Consider the following 20,370-nt stretch of genomic DNA (forward strand, 5'->3'; position numbering starts at 1 on the left):
TCTTTCAGTCCGATGACATAAAGTTCGAGCGATGAATCTGAACGGGTCTCTGGTGCGGTTGTCTGTGTTGAGCAGGCCAGCTGTCCAGGGAGCCCCACCCCGGCCATGCCAACTGCAGGCCCAGACACAGATCGTGAACCTGACTCTTTCTTTCATCTGACCCCGCTGAGTTCGCCAGGAGGAGGATGCTAATGCTAACACCACCAACTTTCAGATAAATGACCCTGATCACTGTGCTACAAGGCAAACTCTAAATAAACAGTCTCCAGGCCTGTCGTGTGGCCGAGCGCTCGGCGGCCTGATTTCACAGATCAGCGCGCCGCTCTCTCCTTCTTAGTGCACTTAGTTAATTTGCTAATTCATCAACTTGCTCCCTAAATTTCATTAAGCAACAATCCACAGTGTAAATAAAAGGGACTTTTCGATCTGTCCTGGTGCTTTGATCTAGATCTGGTGGCCTGACTGATCGATGGGAAGTCAAGCGTGAAAATGATTTTAGCCTGAGTTCTCAGCGCCGGCGTCACAGCAGTGACCCCTGCGCCACAAGCCCACGACAGGAGGCGAGCGGATAAATAGAAGTCGTCCGATGAAAGGAAGTTATTGTTCAGGGCCGCGCGCGTGATCATTACTTCTCCAACTCAAACGCACTTCTCCGCTCCCCCTCCATCCCTCCTCTTCCCTCTCAGGACTCATTTTCCACCAAATTGAAAATTATGCTCCTGCCATTTATCTTCTCCCCAGATTCAATAAAACTCACAAAGAATGAGGGAGAGAAAGTTTGGAGGTTTTCAGAGAGAAGAACAATTTAGCTTGATCGTCACCGTGATGCCAGTATAGATCGGCATATTTCTTAATTACCGCGAGGCTCATTTGCCGCAGATCCTGACGGTGAAAAAAGGGAACCGTGACAGTCAATGCCTCGCGGAGTCTCCGCCAGATTTATATGCTCCCGGAATTTTTATGCTCTAAATTAGCACAACGCTGTGCCATCATTCAGCGAACACATATGCAGACCGAGTTAGGAATTCAACACGCAGCATTTTAGCTTAATATTTATTACGTGGAAGGTCGTGACCTTGTCCCACGAAGAACAAGACGCTTGTCTGAGACACACACACCCAGATGTGTTACATCCTCATAGCCCATTTACGCTCAACGTTGTGTACAGACCTTGATACGGACAGAGTCTTCTGTCTGAGCCATGCTTAAAATTAGTCTATATTTCTGCACGTCTCCGGAGCAACGGAGCAGTACCACCAGAAACCATGGGGGGCAGTGTTGCTGTTACTACCCGATACAACACGAAGAAGACATAACAATGGCGGAAGTTCTCCATCCTCCAGTCGCAATATATTTCATGGCGTCACCGACCACCATCTCCTACAACGCAGCCTTTGTTTTGCTCCTTCTACTTCCTGTTCTGGCAGCAAACACAATGTGATTGGCTGGCATGAACAGTGTCATCAGACCAGGAAGTAGCTTGGACTCATTCTGTAAGAATGAAAAGCTTGTTTGCTAACGTACATCTGTACCACTAAGACTGACTTGCAAATAGCCGATGGGCGGCGCTTCAACATTCTCTTGTCTTTGTCCGTCATGTTATCAACATACATTTTCAGGTTGCCTGCTTTAGGCGACATTTCAAATAGTTTTGAAATGAATTTCAACTTCATGAATGTGTAGATTTTTTTGGACCGCATTTTTTTTTTTACCCTGATGTGGCCCCTGGGCCACGAGTTTGACACATTCATCAACCTTGCATTGTGATATCCTCCCTTCAAATGTAGTTTTCAGAAGTCAGTAGGTGGCGCTCTTCCTAACAAAAATAAAAATTCCTCCATTCCATTTCAAACAAAAGCTGTGTGGGAGGCGTTAACTGTGGCGTTAGCTTGCAGACAAGATGAAGGACTGAGGTCCCTGCAGTTGTTTCGGTAATGAACTGGGAATGCGCGTGTGCTTTAGCTCGCCATCACTTTTATGCGCACATGTTGACAGAAAAGACTCCCTTCATGTTTCCGCCTCATACTCACTTGTGCAGTTCGGTGCGGCGCCAGACCACGTGCCGTTGGCAAGACACTGGCGCGTGGGCGAGCCCGAGATAAAATAGCCCTCCATACAAGAGTACACGATGGAGTGGGAGAAAGTTGTACCATCCACTCGGGAGATGCGCCCGTGAGCCGGCGTACCTGGGTTCCCACACTGCACCGCTGAAACACAAGCAGGAAGAGAAAAGAGGAGGAGGTCAGAGTTGCCAATGGATTTTCTATTTTCCATATCAGTGACTCACGATCCGCGCTGCCGGTGGGGATTGAATGAGGGTCTCGAGGTTGATGCTAACCACCAATTTAGCGTGAATGATGTTTATTTATGACAAACTTCAGTTCCAGTCTGATTAGCACTCGGGGGGAATGGGGGGGTGAACAAAGGGCAGGCAGAAATAGTTTGCTGCTGTCAAAGTTCCCCAAGAAGTCGCCTCTCCTGGCGATGAGTCGCGCGACCTGCTGGTCTTTCACTCGGTTAGGGAGAGAAAAAACAATTTGAACAGGTGCAGTTTCATCATGCAGGGATTGTTTGGCGCAAGGCGAGAGACTGGACTGATTTCAGTGGGAAACTGGCATATTTTTTTTATTTATATGAATCAAAATTGATTTCAAATACAGTGGATTTTATTTTGTATTCTTTGATACCATCATAGAGTGTTAATAAATAAGTAATAAAGTGGTGGAATTTCCCCACTGTGGCACAAATACACAACATATCTTCAATACATACTAAACCACAATGGTTTCCAAAATAAATAAATAAGGCTTCTGTTGAACCAGTGATTTGTGTGGTCCAACAATTAGACGATAACCGGGCCAGAACTCGGAGACCCGACTGTTTGGGCCACGCTGACTTTGCCTTGTCCAGACATGCTAATGAGCCCAGCGGCTGCAGGGAGAGTGAAATTCCCACAATGCCACCGAACATCATCGGCCCATTACGGGCCGTTTGAGTCAAGTCATGTTGGGAAATAATGGATGCAACCTTTTGTGCTGTTAAAAAGGGAGCAGGTGATAGATTTCCAATTACAGGCAGGAACATGGAGCTCAGAATGAAATTCTCACTTGTAGTGTAGCGGGTTTTGGAGACAACATGGACTTGTACGGCACACGATGTGGACTTGAAGGTTCGGACAGATCACAGCCGGCGCATAAAAGGCTCAGACCATAACTAGACTTTTCACGACTTTTCACAAATCTCAATCAAATGTGGGGCTCCAACTTCGACTTGAGTCGACTTGAAGGCTACCAAAGGCTAAGAATGTTCAAGCTAGTTCGTGGAAATAGTAAACAAGTTGCTGTTTAATAAGATGCGAAGAGGAAAGAGACCTGCGAGAGTCTGACTGACTCGCCGCACGGACGGCGTTGCTGAGCGCCAGTGGTAAATGGATGGGTGGCTCCGGCTGGAGATGAGGCTTTAGATCACACTGAGATGGGGCTGAAACTCATTCAGCCATGAGTGAATTTCTGCCCCCTCTCACCACAGGTGACGGGATGTCTTCATCAATTTTCAAAATCCCAGTCCGGCGAGGAGAGTGTCAAGACTCGTGAGACCAGGGTGAAGGATAAAAGGGCAGACAAACCCGATGGATAAAGCGCATCACAGGTGCTTATTCAGAGAGAGGCGCGCAGCCCATGTTGAGAGCGTGCCACGCATCTTCACAGACAGGGTCAACTGCGTTTAGCACAAATAGGACGCTGTGAGCTCAAATACAGAAATACCACAGCGTGAAGAAAGTAGGCTTTAGAACCACAACAGATGCAAGTAGATGGAAATAACTGCAAGCGGGTTTTAGCTAGAGGCCCGACTAAGCTAGAAAACACAAGAATTTCAGCAGGACGCCCTAAATTTCCCACTATTAGTGCCTGTGTAGTGCCATGACAAGGGCGTTTCTCACCGGTACTTTGATAGAAATTCGCCGACTACGACATACAGCTCGGCCATCGCAGGTGCCGTATTTGTTTTTGGACAAAATCTCCTGGTTATCCACATCTCACGAGTCGCGAGGCTCACATTGGATTGGTCGATGAGGCATGGAAGAGCTCTATTTTTAATGGGCCATATGATGCTACTGAGAGCAGAACACAATGCTCACTGGAAGCCTGGTCGCTGGGGAGATAGGAGGTGGACGGATGATGGAAACCTCAGGTCAGAGGACAAAACCATGGGCTCCTTAACTGCTGCTCCCTTAGCAGCGTTCTGAGGAACACACATGGTGGTTATATGACCTGATCCTGGACCTGCCTCCACAGCACTTTGGATCGGACCACTTCATGTCAACAGTCAAAATAACGTGAGAGTCAACGTGGTCTCAAACATGGTGGCGTCAAAACACATTCAAAGATGTTCAATACAGGTTGAAAGAACACTAAATATAGTAATTGATGATGGAACTATAGAATCATGACCCAGAAGAGTGTGAGGTGCCCGCAGAGAGAGAGAGCGGGACGTGCTTATGTGCGGCTGCAGCACCGGTCTGTCATATTAAAAACGACACAGGCGCCGCGCCCAGGCAGCGGAGAGAGAGAGCAGAGGCAGCTGAACATTTGCCTCAATATCCGGTTGACCCCTGGGGGTAATTCATGCAAGATGTGGGGGCCAGTGAACTCATATCTTCAAAATCCACAATGATTCATTTATCACAATCAGACTTGGCTTGGGGTCTCCGGAATGAGACAAGTTTGGTGCGGCCACGTGACGTCGTGTAAACTGCAGCAGAGAACTCTTGCAGTACCGAGGTTTTGTGGCGCGTCTGCGAATCGCTTCCTTAGAATATCAGCATTTTGATTTTGATCACATCTGCGTGGAAAATGCAAATGAAAGCTGCCGTTTGGCACAACCGCCTCGATGGTATCAGTGGAGGAAGTCGCAGTTTCCTGACCTCAGATTAATGCTGCACTTCTGTCTTTTACCTAGAAAACAGACAACGGCTCACAGCGGTGCACTGGCAAATACTTTTTTAAACAATCCAGTTTTCCAACTGGTGGAGAAACTTTTCGGATACTAAAGCACTTCAAAAGGCTTCACTCAAGCCAAGGCTTCTGATTGAAAATAATTGAATAAATCACTGTCACTGTTCTGTTTAATTGCTGTCTTATTGTGAAGGACCTGGTTCCTGTCCCTGCTGTCAGAGCTGGACCATCTCCCAATCATCTGCTCTGCTCTTAAGTCCTCCAGCAGGAGCAGCTGCTGGTGTGTTTCTGCTCATTTTGGACATCTGATTCGGTATTTTTGGACGACTGATGTGAGAAAAATCCGGGTGAGTGCCGTTTTGGATGGATATTGGCAGACTGATGTTTTGTTTTTCCTCAAATGGCTCTCCTTACAGAGGAGTGTGCAAACACAGCACTTCTCTCCATCAGGACCTTGTGGAGCTGCTCATTTTCACCCACACTTTGACTGATTTTACTGAATATTATTCATTCAATGGCAATTTTAGCAGTTGAAATGTCATTGGACGCAATGTAATGAATAGGCCAACAGGTGGCAGCAGTAGCGTTCGAAACCGCTACAACACAAACAAGGCGCCGTGAAGAAGCCGCCCAAAACCACCACTCTTTGATGAAGCCGAGTACAGTAATATAGTAGAACATTTGTGTCCTATTTAGACAACACGCAAGCAAGAACTCAACTGAATTATACAACCATAAATGATGAAATTCATTTTGGATTTAAACAAAAAATTTCTAGTTCCGCACCCCCCAGTGGTGAACATTGTTGTTTTAAACAGAAAATTCTGTTCATCTGAAAGAATATAAACACATGTCGAGCCAGCCGAACACAGCTGTGACCTCTGTAAATGTAATACATTTGGGGACTTTCATGATGTGGCTGGAGCTCAACTACTAGGTACAAAGGCAGGCGACCAGCTGGGCAGAGTTGTGCTCCATGTGTGGTCATAATCTGGTGTTCCTCAGGAGAAACATGTGGGAATGATAGGAATAACGGAGCACTGCGTGAAACGATGAGAAGGACGCGGCCATGTTGACGTGCGCTCATGCCTGCAGTCAACAACAGCCCGCCCTTCTCGAGCACTAAAGCGTCAGTCCAACACAAGGCTCCCGGATTCTCACATCCGTCGACGCCACTTTCTCTCCACTTACATCATTCCACATCACAAAGGAGCTGAAAAAGCAGTTTCCTTACGTTTACAAAATGGCTGTCTTCCGGACCAGGTCCCGTTGGGGAAGCAGATCCGTTCCGCCGAGCCGTACAGCGTGTGTCCCACCGCACACGTGAATCGCACCTTGCTGCGGACTTTGAAGTTCCCCACTTCCCTGCTGGCGTGCGCCGGCGTGCCAGGATCCCCGCAGGTCCCCGCAGCGTCGCCTGGAAGGAAAAGCACACGTGAACGCCGGAAAATGCCGCCCACTGGACCCACGCTTGTTTACTGGCTGGCGTTTTTCTATTTTTCTGAACTTTAATTGAGTGTTCCTGTCAGTCAAGTTGGAGGGAGCACAACAGCGACTGAAATCACCGCTGCTGATCCGTCCCAGTCCCTCTGAAGGTCACCATAAAACCCACACTGCACCAGTGAGCAGTTGTCACCACGCCAACACCTGGGAGGACCGCACTGACATCAGCTGCTTCCTGTCCATAAAAAACAGCAGAACCAGCATTAAAAGGCAACTGGCTGTGGTTATGAGAAACGCTACAGCTTGACCTCCCACGCTGGACGTGTTTTCATTACGCCCCAGCATCCTCCTCTCCCTCCCTCTGAGAACACACTGTGCTTTCAAAATCTGACAAGTCAGAGCCTTAAGTAAGACTTTCTTGCCTGCTAATTCCTCAGACTCACACCTATCATGGTCGTCTCCAGAGGGTGAAAAATTGGAATGTTCACTGTCTCATCCGACTAAAAATGAGAGGACGGCTCTAGGTCTGGGCGGCGCACGGCGAGTGTGACTCATGTCTTGGGAATAGGGCCTTTCAGGAGGAGAGGAGAAATATATTAGCTACCTTCTACTTCACTGCTACAATCTCTGAGCGCAAGACAAGCGACAAACACAGAAAGAGTGTTGTGGATTTAAGCATCCGTGTGAGGGATCTGTTCTTTATTGGTTTTGGGATCTGAGCTTTTCCAACCACCTGGTTGCTTGTTGGCGCTTGTCTAAACAGATGAACCGAGATGTTGCTGGTAACTAATGCACGTCATGGCTTTCACTCTCACAGCACGTCCGGACTTGTCGGGTCCAGGGCTCACAAGTAGTGAGGTTTTCCACGCTGCCAGGCGAATGAGTAGCTCTCGATCTGTCCATCAGTCTGTCTGTCCATCCGCCCACCCATCCATATATCCATCTGTCCATCCCTCCCTCCAGCCCTATCTACCCGGTTTCCCTCCATTTCACCCTCCCTTGCTGCCTCCGTCCCAAGCTTTAATCACCCACCTTTCACCCATCCATCCATCCCTTTCTCCTTCCCTGCCTCCCACTCAAGCCTCAACAACCTTCCACCCATCCAACTGTCCATCCACCAACCCATCCATTCATCTACCTGTCAATATATCTATCCATCTATGTATCGTCGATCCATCCCTCCATCAACCAACCTATATTTTCCACTTATCCATTCCTCCCTCTGCCCATGCTTCCCCCCCTCGACCAACACCTTCACCCCATCCATCATCCATCAGTTCAACAGCCATGAAGAGCTCTGTGTCCTTCCACAGCAGAGCCAAACCCAAGCTCAGATCTCCCACAAGCTCCTCCCTCTCCCCTTGAATAACACAGCATGAGAGTAAAGAAGGCTTTGGTGAATTCCATTTCGAAGTTGACCTATGTTTTTCAAACTTCATGGTACAAACACAGCCCATATCTGAAGGTAAGCGTTGCCACCTGTGTGTGACACTCCACTCTTCTGCTTCCCACCAGGTCTAACTGCGGTTAGCGCCTGACAGATGTTATGCAAATCAACTCGCTCAAGCGCAACTCCATAAGCATTCAGTATAAATGTACTGCTGTTGATGCCGTTTGTGGTGTTTAAATAAAAACGCACTTCATTTACTGGCGCTGTAATTACAGCCTTTAATTTCATATGATTGAACTCTACTCACTTCTGAGCGATTCATCACATTTGCGGAGATGGATTTTTGACTTCACGCAAAACGTAATTGAAGGAATGTGACGTATGCAAGTTGGATACCGCTGAAATAGCACAGCGAATGGCATCATTTAGTGTTTGTCTCCGGTTGAGCCAGACAGAAGAAATCCATTCCTCCAAAAAATGTCAGCAAACCTAACTGTTTAAATAAAAAGCCCAGTCACAGATACACTTTGATTATCCTCATCTGTGTGTGCCAGAGAGAGTATGATGGACCAGCACTGGCGCCTCAAGCTGTCGGCTAAGTTAACAGGAGACACACAAGCAAAACAAGACAATTATCACACAAGACATCTCCCACTGGGTTAGGGGGCGTGTACGCTGAGAAACACGGCTACACAGTCGTAAACAGCAGCGGAAAATGGAGGACAAAAAACGATAACTAAGCCAGTATATTGGAATTACCAATTTAATGAGGGAAAAAAAGATGTTTTGTAACTTCGCTCTTGTGGAAAAATGATGCATTGAGTAGCTCAGAATAATAACAGAAAATATTCTTTAAAAAAACAATAAAATTGCCTCAATGTGACTCATTTCAAGTAATTTCTTGCGATCACAGCAAAAGCTGAAACGCAAAATCTGCCAGTGAGAGTAGTGTCTTTCACCCATTATAAACAGGTTTGAATCACATTTCAAATGTATTTTAAAAACATGTCTGTCTCATTTCCCCATCTCCTTCTGTATTTATTTCTATTTACAATGCTATTCATAAAAGAAAAAAGCTAAATTGCCTTCTCATGAAACACCTAACATATCAGCGTGACCATGTATCCTGACTTTTACAAAATATTAACGCGGCAAATATTGTTTAAAAATGAAAAATATTTCCTCCAATACCGATACATGACTGCAGTTGAACAACCCTGAGTAACAACATGAATATATGGGACACACTACACTCGGGACTTAGGCAGTTTTATGTGTTTCCCAACGCAGCTGTTGCCATTTCATGTGTCCAGGTGAGGCGGCCCAGACAGGCGCTCACGTGGACACCTATCGTCTGTGTCAGTATCAGTGGATTCGGTCGGCGCCTTGATGTCCGCTGGGTTTCCTTTGTGAGGAAATAACAAGGTCCTCCACTCAGCCATGAGAGCACAAGAGGGGAAACGGTGAGGAAGCAGTTGAATGCCTCCCCCCTTCCCTCCACACCACCCCACCTGCCGACTCACTAATTAAAAAAAGGACACATAAGAGGACAGATCGATGCCAGGATGGACACTGGGATATATGACGTCGGTCCAGGCTGCTCCTACAGATATACCGCAATATATACGTTCCGATTTCTGCGGAGGGATGGCGCCATGTTGTTGAACAACGTGTGACAATTCTGTACTGACTATGACTGAGAGGATGACGTCCTTGAATTCTCCTTGAGATGTGTTTGACCAAAAGAAGCTTCTTAGTTTGAGACCTAATAAGAGTCCACACAACCCACCTCCTCGACCTTTGCTTCAAAGCGTATCGGCGTGAGGGCCATGACCGTCACCTCCTGCACCAATGCGAGGTATTCTGCCGCACATTGGTGTCTCAGACCCTTGTTCAGTGTCGAGCACTCGCCATCTTTCTTCTGTGTTTTGTGCGAATGAAGTGTTTAGTTTGTGACTCAACAAAAGGGTGCACACTGGAGCTCCATTAAAAACTCTCCCGGCATCTGCTGCAGTGCACTTTTGGTGAAACAGCGTCCAGCTGTGTTGCGGTTGTGTTGTCTTCCCGGGCGGTAGCAGATGTTTATTACCGTGCATTTGAATTCATCAGCTTCAAAGTCATAAAAAAGTGCCGACAAAGCTTTTTTTTTATTTTTTCTTTTAACTGATTAGTTTCTAATTTCGCCCCCAAAGCGAAGCAGGACGGTACAAATTTGCTTTGGTTTTTCTCATTTTCGCTTTGATTTTTTTGGGGATAAAACAGCCCCACTCGGAAGTGTAATTGTGATGTCACGGTTGGGAAGAGGAGGAGTGACTCCCGCCTGAAACTCACTACAACGAGGGACAGTGGACGTGGCTCTGGCATTTTTACAGGTTGCTCTTGTGGTTATGTGAACTGAAGGAGACACAGAGGAGCAACTTGCTGTGACCCCTCAGCGTCACAAGATGGATGGAAAGGCACTTTCTAACCCAAACGTCCAGTTACCTCTTGGTTTTCTAACAAGTAAGAAACCCAAAAATGGCAAACGTGGAGTTAAAGTGTAACATCCATTAAATCCTCTCCACACAACAATGATCAGGGGAAATGGAAATACCACTAAGTAATATATCACAAGCAACTATCAATTTTCAACAGGCTCATTTGTCACGAGCGCTGGGTGCCAAACAGATTGTTCAGACAACTAAATAGAATTTGAAGCCTAAGTGATGAGAGAATAATGACATTTCCTGCAACACTGCTCCAAATACCAAGACAAACACATCATGATCACATGCTTTATTAGACTTTATGGATGTCATTTCAAACCTGAACAGCTAACCGAATGCACTTGGAAGACATACAGACGAACCAGTTCTCCCCAGTGCTGCTCCAGCGTCGGAGTGAATCAGAACTTTTAAAGGTGAGTGGAGGGTTCACAGGGCGCCATGTGAACACAAGTCGGCTGGCGAATGTTAGCCGTGGGTCAATGAGCCGAACAAAACAAGCCAACATCCCGCTAGGAGAATTCATGAAGAAAGAGGGGCATGGAGGGATTATAGTTTGTGGGTTAGCAAATCAACAGAGGAAAAGCTTAAATAAATGATAACATAAACCTGTGACAGAGAATCTTCATCTCTGGCATCTGCCTCAGACCACTGCTGGACAGAACCCTGGTTAAGGCGACGGTTTTGGTGGCTAGCATATGTGGCATCAACGTAAAGTGGTGAAATTTTGAACTGTTTTCCCCAAAGATAACAGAAAGCGCGCGTAAACGTAACAGTCCCAAAGTGATGACGGTCCAATAACCGCATTAGTAAGTCGGAGATAACGTTGGGACGGTATTTCTTGTCTAAAAGAAAAGCAGGCATAAAGCTATTCATCTATAAGTTATTCAAACACATATTTGTGACCACTGGGAGCAGTAAAGCACATTGTCATAGGTGTATGCTATGCTATGCTATGCTATGCTATGCTATGCTATGCTAAGCTTTATAGAAAGCTGAGTAGCAGCAGCCTGCTGGACTCAGCCAGTAATAACACAGCAGTCGAGTTCAACGCGTTCTTGTTCGCGAAAAACAAGATGCAGACGTTTACGAAAGCAACTCCATCACATGGCCTCTCTCTGAACACAGTACACAGAAAATGCAGCAGATGACAGAGAAACACAAAGGGTGGTTCTGCTGCATATTTCATGGTACCAAAACTTCTACTTCCTGTTAGGCGGGACAAAGAAGCACCAGCTAATAGCAAAGACTCTGACAGAAGCATAAGTGTGTCATTGGTCTCTCGCCTCCTTCCAAACAATGAGCAGGATTGTGTCACTCCTCATACCCAGCATGAGAAAACCGGATGATAAAATACTGCTAGTACAGCTAGTTGGGGCAAGAGATTCATGACGAAAACATGGTAATTAGGAGACAAGCGTGGTAAAGTCACGTACAGAGGACCTCAGACGCGAGCTGGCAGAGGCACGTGAAATAAATCCAACTTAAATGGGGTACAATTGGCATTGGCAAACAGGAAAAAAACAGAAGCCACTTATATACTTAAAATAAAATTGCAGTTCCTACTATCAACTATTGCACCACATTCATCAAAATAAACAAATCCATCAAACGTCCACAGCTGACGGCAGAAAATATCCTTCACCCTGAAAGTTTTTTTCCTTGTCTGTCAGTTTCCTTCCTTTTCTTTTGCTTTGGTGCTTCTACCTTCTCAGATTTCTTCAACTCTCCGACACGCAGACAAGAAACTTGTGACTCATCCAGCACAGAAAAATGACTCGCTCGTCCCTTTATAAAAAGACAATGAAGTAAATCTAGGCTGATTTTCAATTCAGTCGACTCGCCCTGGTTTCACTCTCTTGTGTACACGAGTGTGTTATTGATTGACGAAGCTGCCATTCCAGTGTGTTGTGTTGTGTGTACCTGAGCAGTGTGGAAGTGGGCCGCTCCAGTGTCCATTCAGCTGACACGTGAGCGATGAGTCTCCAATGAGCTGGTGGTCGCCGGAGCAGGAGTAGCGCACCGTGGAGCCAACGGTAAACTTCTCCCCGACCATGAGTCCGTGAGGGGGCGCACCAGGATGACTGCAGTCCACCTCTGCTTACAGGAGGAAGGAAACTGGATTTAGAGATGAGTCACAGGGGAAGACACTTAAGTGCCTCAAAGATCTGACTTTCCCATCCTCAGTCCTCTGAGTGTTTTATATCCTGTTATACTAGCTTTCACAGCCCTCACTGCCTACTCACCAAAAAAACATGACTATGGGTTGTAAATGCTCCAAGAAGTGGCCCTTGATCCTTGAAAAAGCTTCTCCAGATCCGACCCCCAAAACGCACCTGCCACAAAGCCACCTTGCCTTCAATGAGCTGTGCCAAATTCAGGCTTGGAGGCAAACAAGTGTTTTCTGTTCAGCCCTGTAACTTTGGAATCCAATCTCCGTCCTCTATTTGAGCTGCTTCACTCAGCGCAGACAGAAATTCACCTGGTTTCTGCTGTCGTTCCATTTGCTTTCTTCACTTTAGGTTTCGATGTCAACAGATATGTGCTTACTGCAGGGGAAGGGGAACAAGGATTGTAGGTCGAACATGGCAGCAGTCGGTGGCCTGCCTTCTGGGAAGGTCAGGAGGCCAGCGTGCCGATACAGCAAACCCAGGAAGAGCATGTGGGCGGGGAAACCACGTGGCTGCTCCTCACCTTACCTCACCTAGATCAACTCACTGCCTTGGCCAAAGCAGTTTGGAGAAAGGACCAGGGAGAATGGAGAATCGGGTGACTTCATGGGCAGAGGTTCAACCTACCCCAAAGTGGTGCCTCAACAGGCCACTTTTCCCTCACTACTGTGACAGAAAGCAGGGATTTCAAGGCTCTTTCAAGGGTGTCTGTCATTGGATGGAATGCTGGAGAGATTCTGCTGCATGAGAAGAGGTGTCTACTGACCTGAGGAGGTCAAGGGTTTGGGGTAACTTTAGGACTTTCCTCTAAGAATTCAGCTCTTCAGAGAGGGAAGAAGTGATACTTGCGTCGTCTGTTTTACTCCTTCGCCTCGGGCTTTAAACCCTCTATTACAGACCTGGACAAAGTCTGGCCCAGGGGCCTCACGAGGCCCTTTGACTATATTTATGTGGTCAGCGTAAAACTGATCACTGACCATTTTTATTTTTAATATGAGTGCAAATAAAATATAAGTTCCTTATACCCTTCTGTCTTTTCATTTGACTATTTTGTGCATATAGAATAGAATAGATATTTTGTGCATATTTCCTGTCCCTCAAAAGACATTGGAACTGAAAATGGATTTAGAATTGTTTGAGACACATTCAGAATCTTTCATGCCTAATTTTACAATAAATAAGAGCCATTTTTTGTTTCATTTTTATGAGTTGAAATTTCATAATTGCACATAATATCACTGTCAGCGTGTGATTTTTTTCCCCCTCTATTGAGTTTTCTTGTCATATGAAGGATTTTTCTTAATGGCTGCACTATGGCCCCTCACTACAGTCACAGTACATAACGTGGCCCCTCAGGAAATTTATGTAATGTACAATCAAATTCATTGTTGCCTATTTTTAATAATTTCATTTGGCAGCTATTACCATGGGATACCGCTGAAAATTCCTGTTGTATTTTGTGTCTTCTCTCATCTAAATGTTTATTTTTCTTGGAAACAAAAGCCCTTTTTTATTTTCTTCCTTTTTGTGTGATTTCACAGCCTTGAAATCAAAATAAACTCTGGCAACACACACTCCAACAGAGTGCGTTTGGAATAAACAAGTCCGGAGGAGATTTCATCAGACAAACAGGTTTTTCTGAAGTTGAAAGCAGGGCGTCTGAAAACACACAGTCATCTCCGCGAGGTTCTAAAGGCAGCATTTTAATCGCGTCCTGAAAGAAAACGTTGAGTCATAGCTGTAATTCCGCAGCCAATGAACCAGATGTTGGATTGTTACATTATAACGACACAGTTCATCCACTTTCACGCTTCATAAATCATTGTTGTTACGCTGTAAATGCTTTTGTTTCCAGCGTTATCTCAAACAACTGCTCCTCTGACAGTTTTGCCATTTCTCAATTAGAAGAACACGGCGTTGGCCCTTCAGGCATTCGACGATCACGCATCTGTTCCTCCATCACAATCATGAGCTGAGGTCGCTACACCAGGCGTCTGCTGAGAATCGACGCTAGTAAAGGAGAGGACACTCTACCCAGGCACTCTGGGAGGGGCTTGTCCCAGTGGCCCACGGGAAGGCAGCTGAGCACCGAGGAGCCGAACAGGTAGTAGCCAGGGTTGCAGTCGTAGAAGACCACGCTGCCAAAGGTGAAGTTTCCGTGCTCGATCTTACTCTCCCGGATGGAATTGGCTGGGATCCCAGGATCTGTGCAGTTGACCACTGTGAAGCAGAGAAATACTGAGGTGAGCAGGGGGAAGGGTGCGGCTTGGGCGCCCTTCACCAGCTGAACTGAGCCCTGGAAATGAATTCACTTCGCACGTGAAAGAGTTAACTTGTTTAAATCACACTAATGATTTCACCGGGAACATTTTTATTTTCCGCCGAGCCGCCGGTGCTGAGTTCACCCAGGTTATTTGCGTGGTGATGTGAGCACTCTACTGGCAAATAAATTACAGCTCAATGGGGAAAAACAGCCAAACGCACAAAAACAAACGGCTGAATGCAACGCGGGACCACGATCCACCCAAGTGTGATTTCACTGTGCAATTAGTCAATGGGCTTCGGCGTCATTTGTCAGCAAAACGGGTCTTTGTTTGAAAGCAAACGTATCAAAAAGATGACGGACGGCTCCAGTCAATGGAGAAAACAGATTTCTATTGTATTAAAGTGACTTAAATCTGCTGTTTCTGCGCTACAGGGTTTCAATATCTGCCATTAAAGATAGTTATTGGAGAAGCCACTTTGTTCCGACAATGAGTTAAACCTGGTCAAAACCCCGAGTGACCCACGTCTCTTTGGGATTCAATCTGCTCAAGAAACACACTTCAGTTTCCACTAGAAGCTGTCAAACTAATCTGCCTGGAGTCGTGGGGGCAGCAGTCTTAACCAAGAGGCCCACAGTTCTGCCTCTCCAGGCGGAGACGATGGCAGGTCGAGTGAGAATGTCAGCTAGGACTCCACCATCTCTGAGCCTGCGAGGAGTCCCCAACAGCCTGTGCCCACAGGTGAGAGTCCAACTCTTGCTACTTGCTAGTCTCCATCCTTCCCTCACTCGAGAACAAGACCCCTATTCTCACATGCAACTTTAAGTTTGCATCTTTCATTCCATGCTGAATTATATTTTCATGTCATGCCTCTTGTCAGTGTGTTCAAATGCAAGACAATATCAGAAATACTTTGATGACACAAGCGCTTCTTCTTCTTTCCCCTCTCCGCAGATGGGGCTAAAATTAACTGCGTCAATATCAACGACAAAACCCTTGAAGACAGCAGAGAAAACCTCTTGAAAGGTATCTATTTTATAGAGATGCAGAACTTAAAAGCGAGTCCGGAGAAGCATTGAATTAAACAGACAGTCCAAATGTGCGTTCAATTGTGTGCGTCAACACTTCTCTCCACGACAAGAGTGGAGTTCGCTCTTTTGATCCTTCACCAGGTCCGTCTCTCCGGTGCCATTCACAGGCGGAAATTGTGTCACCTCGCCTCCCGCTGCCAGCAGAGCCGTGCCAGGACACGATATTTTTAAAGGGGCTGGCAAACGGAGGCCTGGCCCACCAGAGAGCGGAGGTAAGAGGCAATTAAACACCCACTCTTGATCCAGTTAATTTAACGTGTAATGTTTAATTGATGTCGCCGCGTTCGAGATTTCGCATAGATGTCAAACTCCCGCGGCTTTTTCATTTGCCGGGGAAGTTCATGTTCTATAAATGCTGCATGCGCACGCTGATACGTGAGCGCGAAGTATTACAAAGAGCATGGCACCGGCGCTGCTGGTGCAGCTACTGCGTAAGTAAGAGCAGTACTTTTGAGCAAAAGTACTTTGAACAAAATGAAGAATTGTCATGATTAAAGTAACACATATTTTCATATGTTTTAAAAACCACAAACCATAATGAAAATCATTTTACACCTCAAAAATAAGGTTTTGGGTTCACGTACCAAACTCCCTCATGAAAAGTGAAAATCCATAAAGAAATAAAATGCTTTTTTAATTCAGTCTTTAAGAATTTAACCCATTATACTCCATAAACATTTTAAGTTATTCAACACACTCACATTAGTTTACCATAGTCATATGGGTAAGGAAATGAGGAGGGAGTGAAGTACACACTGGGTACAGTGAAACTGTGAATGGCTCTTCATTCGTGCGACTAATACTACTTTATTCAACATTTTCAGTTATTGTATATACATTGCTCTTCATTTTCCCACATGATACATGAAAAAATGAAGAAAATACTTAAAAAACAAACAAAAAAAGAAATCTATGATTTAACAAAATGAATGGATAAATAAATAAAAATAGATATCAAGGATGTGAAGGATGAACCTAATCAAAGAAATGAAAAAAAATAGATTTTTTTTTATAGAATATAGAATATTTTTAAGATCCAAAAACTTTTGTTTAATAAAAAAAAATAGTAAAAGGGTGGTTTTATAAAGACCCAAAGAGATGAGCTATGGTTCAGCATTTTGGCATGAAGGGAACCTCCAATAACCAAAATTTGACCAACAAAGAAGGAGTCACTTCTACAAGAAACGGATCATATATTCAGAAGTCCTGGTGGCAAAAAGCGCGTTCGCGTGAAGCCTTGGATGTTGACATGTATATTCAGAGGCTGTTTGTTCCCTTCCTGCCGAGGCTCTGAGGCGGCTGTAGCATTCCTAGGAAAGTCATGTCAGAGCAGCACCTTTATCTGTTCTGCCGTGTCAGTGCACCCGCTCCCTGACCGTCCATTATACAGTTCATCCGCTGCACGACTGCTTCATAACACGCCTCGAAATGAGAAGCTCCTGCACCTCGTTCCTTGAATGCCAGTTATGAAAGATTCAAATGCCCCTCACGGATGAAAACTGGAGGTGTCCTCATGAATTTATTAGTGTCGGAGACAAACAACCTCTGGGCTGTTGACCGTGGCTCTCCAAACAATCAGGGCCTCCTGCTGGAGAGCCACTCGTGGCATTAGCTTGTCGGCAGAGGCGCCTTGTTTACTCATGCTAAACTGCACAACACAGCCAGAACTTTCTTCACCTCAAGTCAGGTGATTTTCAGCGTTACACCAACTACTTTTTGGACGAAAAACAGAGCCATTCTTGACTGTGATTTTAGCTCTCACTTATCATCATATCATCATCATCATATCCGTCCTCTCTGACTGACCAGTGCGGGAAGTATTCTCTTTTTTAGCTATTACGGTCCGTACCTGTGGAAGGGTCTGCTTTAGGACGGGAGGGCCCTGATCATTTCAAACAGAAGACTGTTTAGTTTCAGACTTATGGGCCATATTATCTGGATTATAAAACACTTTTTTTGAAGTTTCACTGGTCCTGCTACTTCGACAGTCCAAGTTTGAGACTTGCGACAAGCCCAAACTGAACACAGCTGCACCGAACTATTAGAGATACACATATGTACGGCATTGCTTACTGCAAAATGAAACGGCAGACATTTTTCAAAATAAATCAGGAACTGAAATTTTTCGGGCCCTCAAATCTTGATCTCAACTGGATCTCTGGCCCTCAAAGACTTGGCGATGACTCGGTCAAAGTCTTGGTCTTGTGATAAAGGGTCTCGACTACAACACTCATTTTAGCCACTCATTCACTCACTTGCGTCCAACCAGTTGTAATCTTGTATCATCACATATTATCTTGTTCATGGTTTTACTGGCTCGTGATTTGAAGGGTCCCTCAGTTAGGAGCGCCCCCTCTCAGCCCGGTGGTGCCTGACTGCAGCCTGGCTCACTACAGTCAGACCTCCTCCCTCTCTGGGGCTCTAATGTCTTCAGGTCGATGTGAGCAGAAGTCCATTTAGACGTGAAAAACTAACATCCACTCTGAGCTGCACCTTTTTCCCTCCGCGTGATTGAAACAGCTGCTCACAAAAGCAGAACCTGTAGAAACCTTTTTAGCAGAGGCTTAACACATTTCACCAACTGGACCACATCCAAGGAACATAAATGATTTGTGTTTAAATTCATCCGGCAGAAGGCCTGCTGTATTGACAGGCAGCTTCAGAGCTCAACTGTCGAGCCGTATTTGCATCTTTCTCGCTCCTTCAATTATGGCCTGTCAATCGCCATCTCGTCCCCAGCCTCACCTCGGCATGTCGGCGGCTGCTGGCTCCACTGGCGGTTGGCTTGGCACTGGGCGGAGGCGGGTCCCTCCAGGGTGTAGCCCTTGTTGCAGGAGAACTGCACCACGTCGTTGAAGTTGAAGCCGTCTCCCACGGTGCGGCCATATATGGGACTTCCTGGGTGTCCGCACGTGACCGCTGACGTCGAGAGCAAAATGGAACACAGGTTAAATTTGATCGGTGGATGAAGGGAGATGAAAGTCACTGACATGCTCCGACACCTTTCACGAGAATAGCATTATCAAATGACTGACCCTGTTGAGCAGCATGAGACAAGACAACAACATGGTTTCTATAGGAAACAACAGCACGTCGATAGGTGAGGAGATCTGCATTACGAGGGTGAGGATCGATGAAGCAGCCGGCCAACGTGATGGAATACTAACAAGAATGCAAGCTGAAGGCACAATCCGGTGGAGCGCACAATGCAACACAACTAAAGGTGTTTGGCGGTCACATGTCGTGGGAAGTGGAGTTGGTTGTTTGGACTTTAAGTTGCCCAAACTGAGGTGGCTCTGACAACGTACAGTTGAACACTGAACAATGAAGAGGTGATAAAATGCTATGTCACTAGAAAAGCACAGACCCCCACCTACATTGGGTTAGACTTGATGTTTAGTCCCATAATCATTGTCTTGAACATGTTTTATTGATTTGATGTAAAATATTACGATTGTAATTACCTCAGTTCTACAGCAGGGGGCAGTAGCGCGACGGCCGTCCTTTAAGGCAGTGATTCTTAACCATAGGGCCGGGGCCCTTGGTTGGACGCGAGCGCCCCCTAGAGGGCCACTTTAAGTTTTCTTGTTTTACACCTTTGGGCCGCGAGACGCTCAAGTTTTATTACATTAGCCATGTATGGTGGCAGTAGTGTGTCACTGAATTGACTTGCCAGCTGCAAATCTGTGATAGTTAACAACTGTGGAGAAGTTCTTGAAAAGAACAGTAAAAACTGTTCATGAAAGCACCTGTTGAAGCAGTTTTGGAAATGAAATTTTATGGCGATACTTTGATTTACACTTTACTTATATCTTAGTTGGAGTTTACATAAAATATATTATTTTTATTTATGATATTTAGACATGTTTTATTACATTAATTTTATTCAGAATTTTATTCAGTTTTTTTTTCAGTTTTCTCAACAGTTTGCAGCAAGTGTATTTTTTTTTTGATGACTTGCACCTGGTTCTGCTGCTGGTTGGACTTTTCTGTGACAAATATCTTTGCATCACATGGTTTCATGTCATTTCACAAGGTTTTGGTTTGTTGAAGTGTAAGATCATTTACACATTAAATATGGTTTTTGATCCCAAATGAGTCAGTTGTATGACTTGAATGGGCCCCGGGTCCATTTGTTCTGGGAAAAGTGGGCCTCGACATCAAAAAGGTGAAGGACCCCTGCTTCAAGACAAAGGTGAGAGACATGACGAACGAAGGAATGAAAAAGAAAACCTTGCAAATGTCGGTAACATGTGGACCATTATTTATTTTGGTAAATCACTGTTGCGTTTTATGAAATTAAAATGTCAATGTTTTGTCAAATGTTTTCTGCCTGTTTTAAAAGGAGCTGGTCATGTGACCTATTGAAAATCTTAGGGGAAAGTAGAAAGAAATCAGGAGAACCCAAAATCAAATCACTTCTTAGTTCACTTGTTTCTAACCAGCACTGAAAGTCTAAGTGAAGTACATGAAGTGGAGGCCAAAAAAGCAAAGAGAATACTGAGGAATTTTGCCTCTAAAGTGCAGCGTTCCGAGATGAACAGGACATAAATTGTGGCCTGTTTGCAAGGTG

The 20,370-nt window shown here is 45.5% G+C and overlaps 1 protein-coding gene across 4 annotated transcripts in view; it reads right to left on the bottom strand.

Annotated features, from left to right (window-relative positions):
- Nucleotides 1-20,370, bottom strand: part of LOC128746586 (CUB and sushi domain-containing protein 3-like) — a 237,853-nt gene that overhangs the window by 38,066 nt on the left and 179,417 nt on the right. For all 4 annotated transcript variants that reach the window (XM_053843734.1, XM_053843732.1, XM_053843731.1 and 1 more), the window contains 5 exons: nucleotides 18,543-18,716; nucleotides 14,477-14,662; nucleotides 12,195-12,368; nucleotides 6,190-6,372; nucleotides 2,031-2,207 (listed from right to left, as the gene is read on the bottom strand). In XM_053843734.1, coding sequence (XP_053699709.1) covers nucleotides 2,031-2,207; nucleotides 6,190-6,372; nucleotides 12,195-12,368; nucleotides 14,477-14,662; nucleotides 18,543-18,716 — 894 coding nt within the window. The remainder of the gene's footprint in view (nucleotides 1-2,030; nucleotides 2,208-6,189; nucleotides 6,373-12,194; nucleotides 12,369-14,476; nucleotides 14,663-18,542; nucleotides 18,717-20,370) is intronic.

The sequence above is a fragment of the Synchiropus splendidus genome, chromosome 15 (assembly GCF_027744825.2).
Source record: "Synchiropus splendidus isolate RoL2022-P1 chromosome 15, RoL_Sspl_1.0, whole genome shotgun sequence".
NCBI classification, from domain to species: Eukaryota; Metazoa; Chordata; class Actinopteri; order Syngnathiformes; family Callionymidae; genus Synchiropus; species Synchiropus splendidus.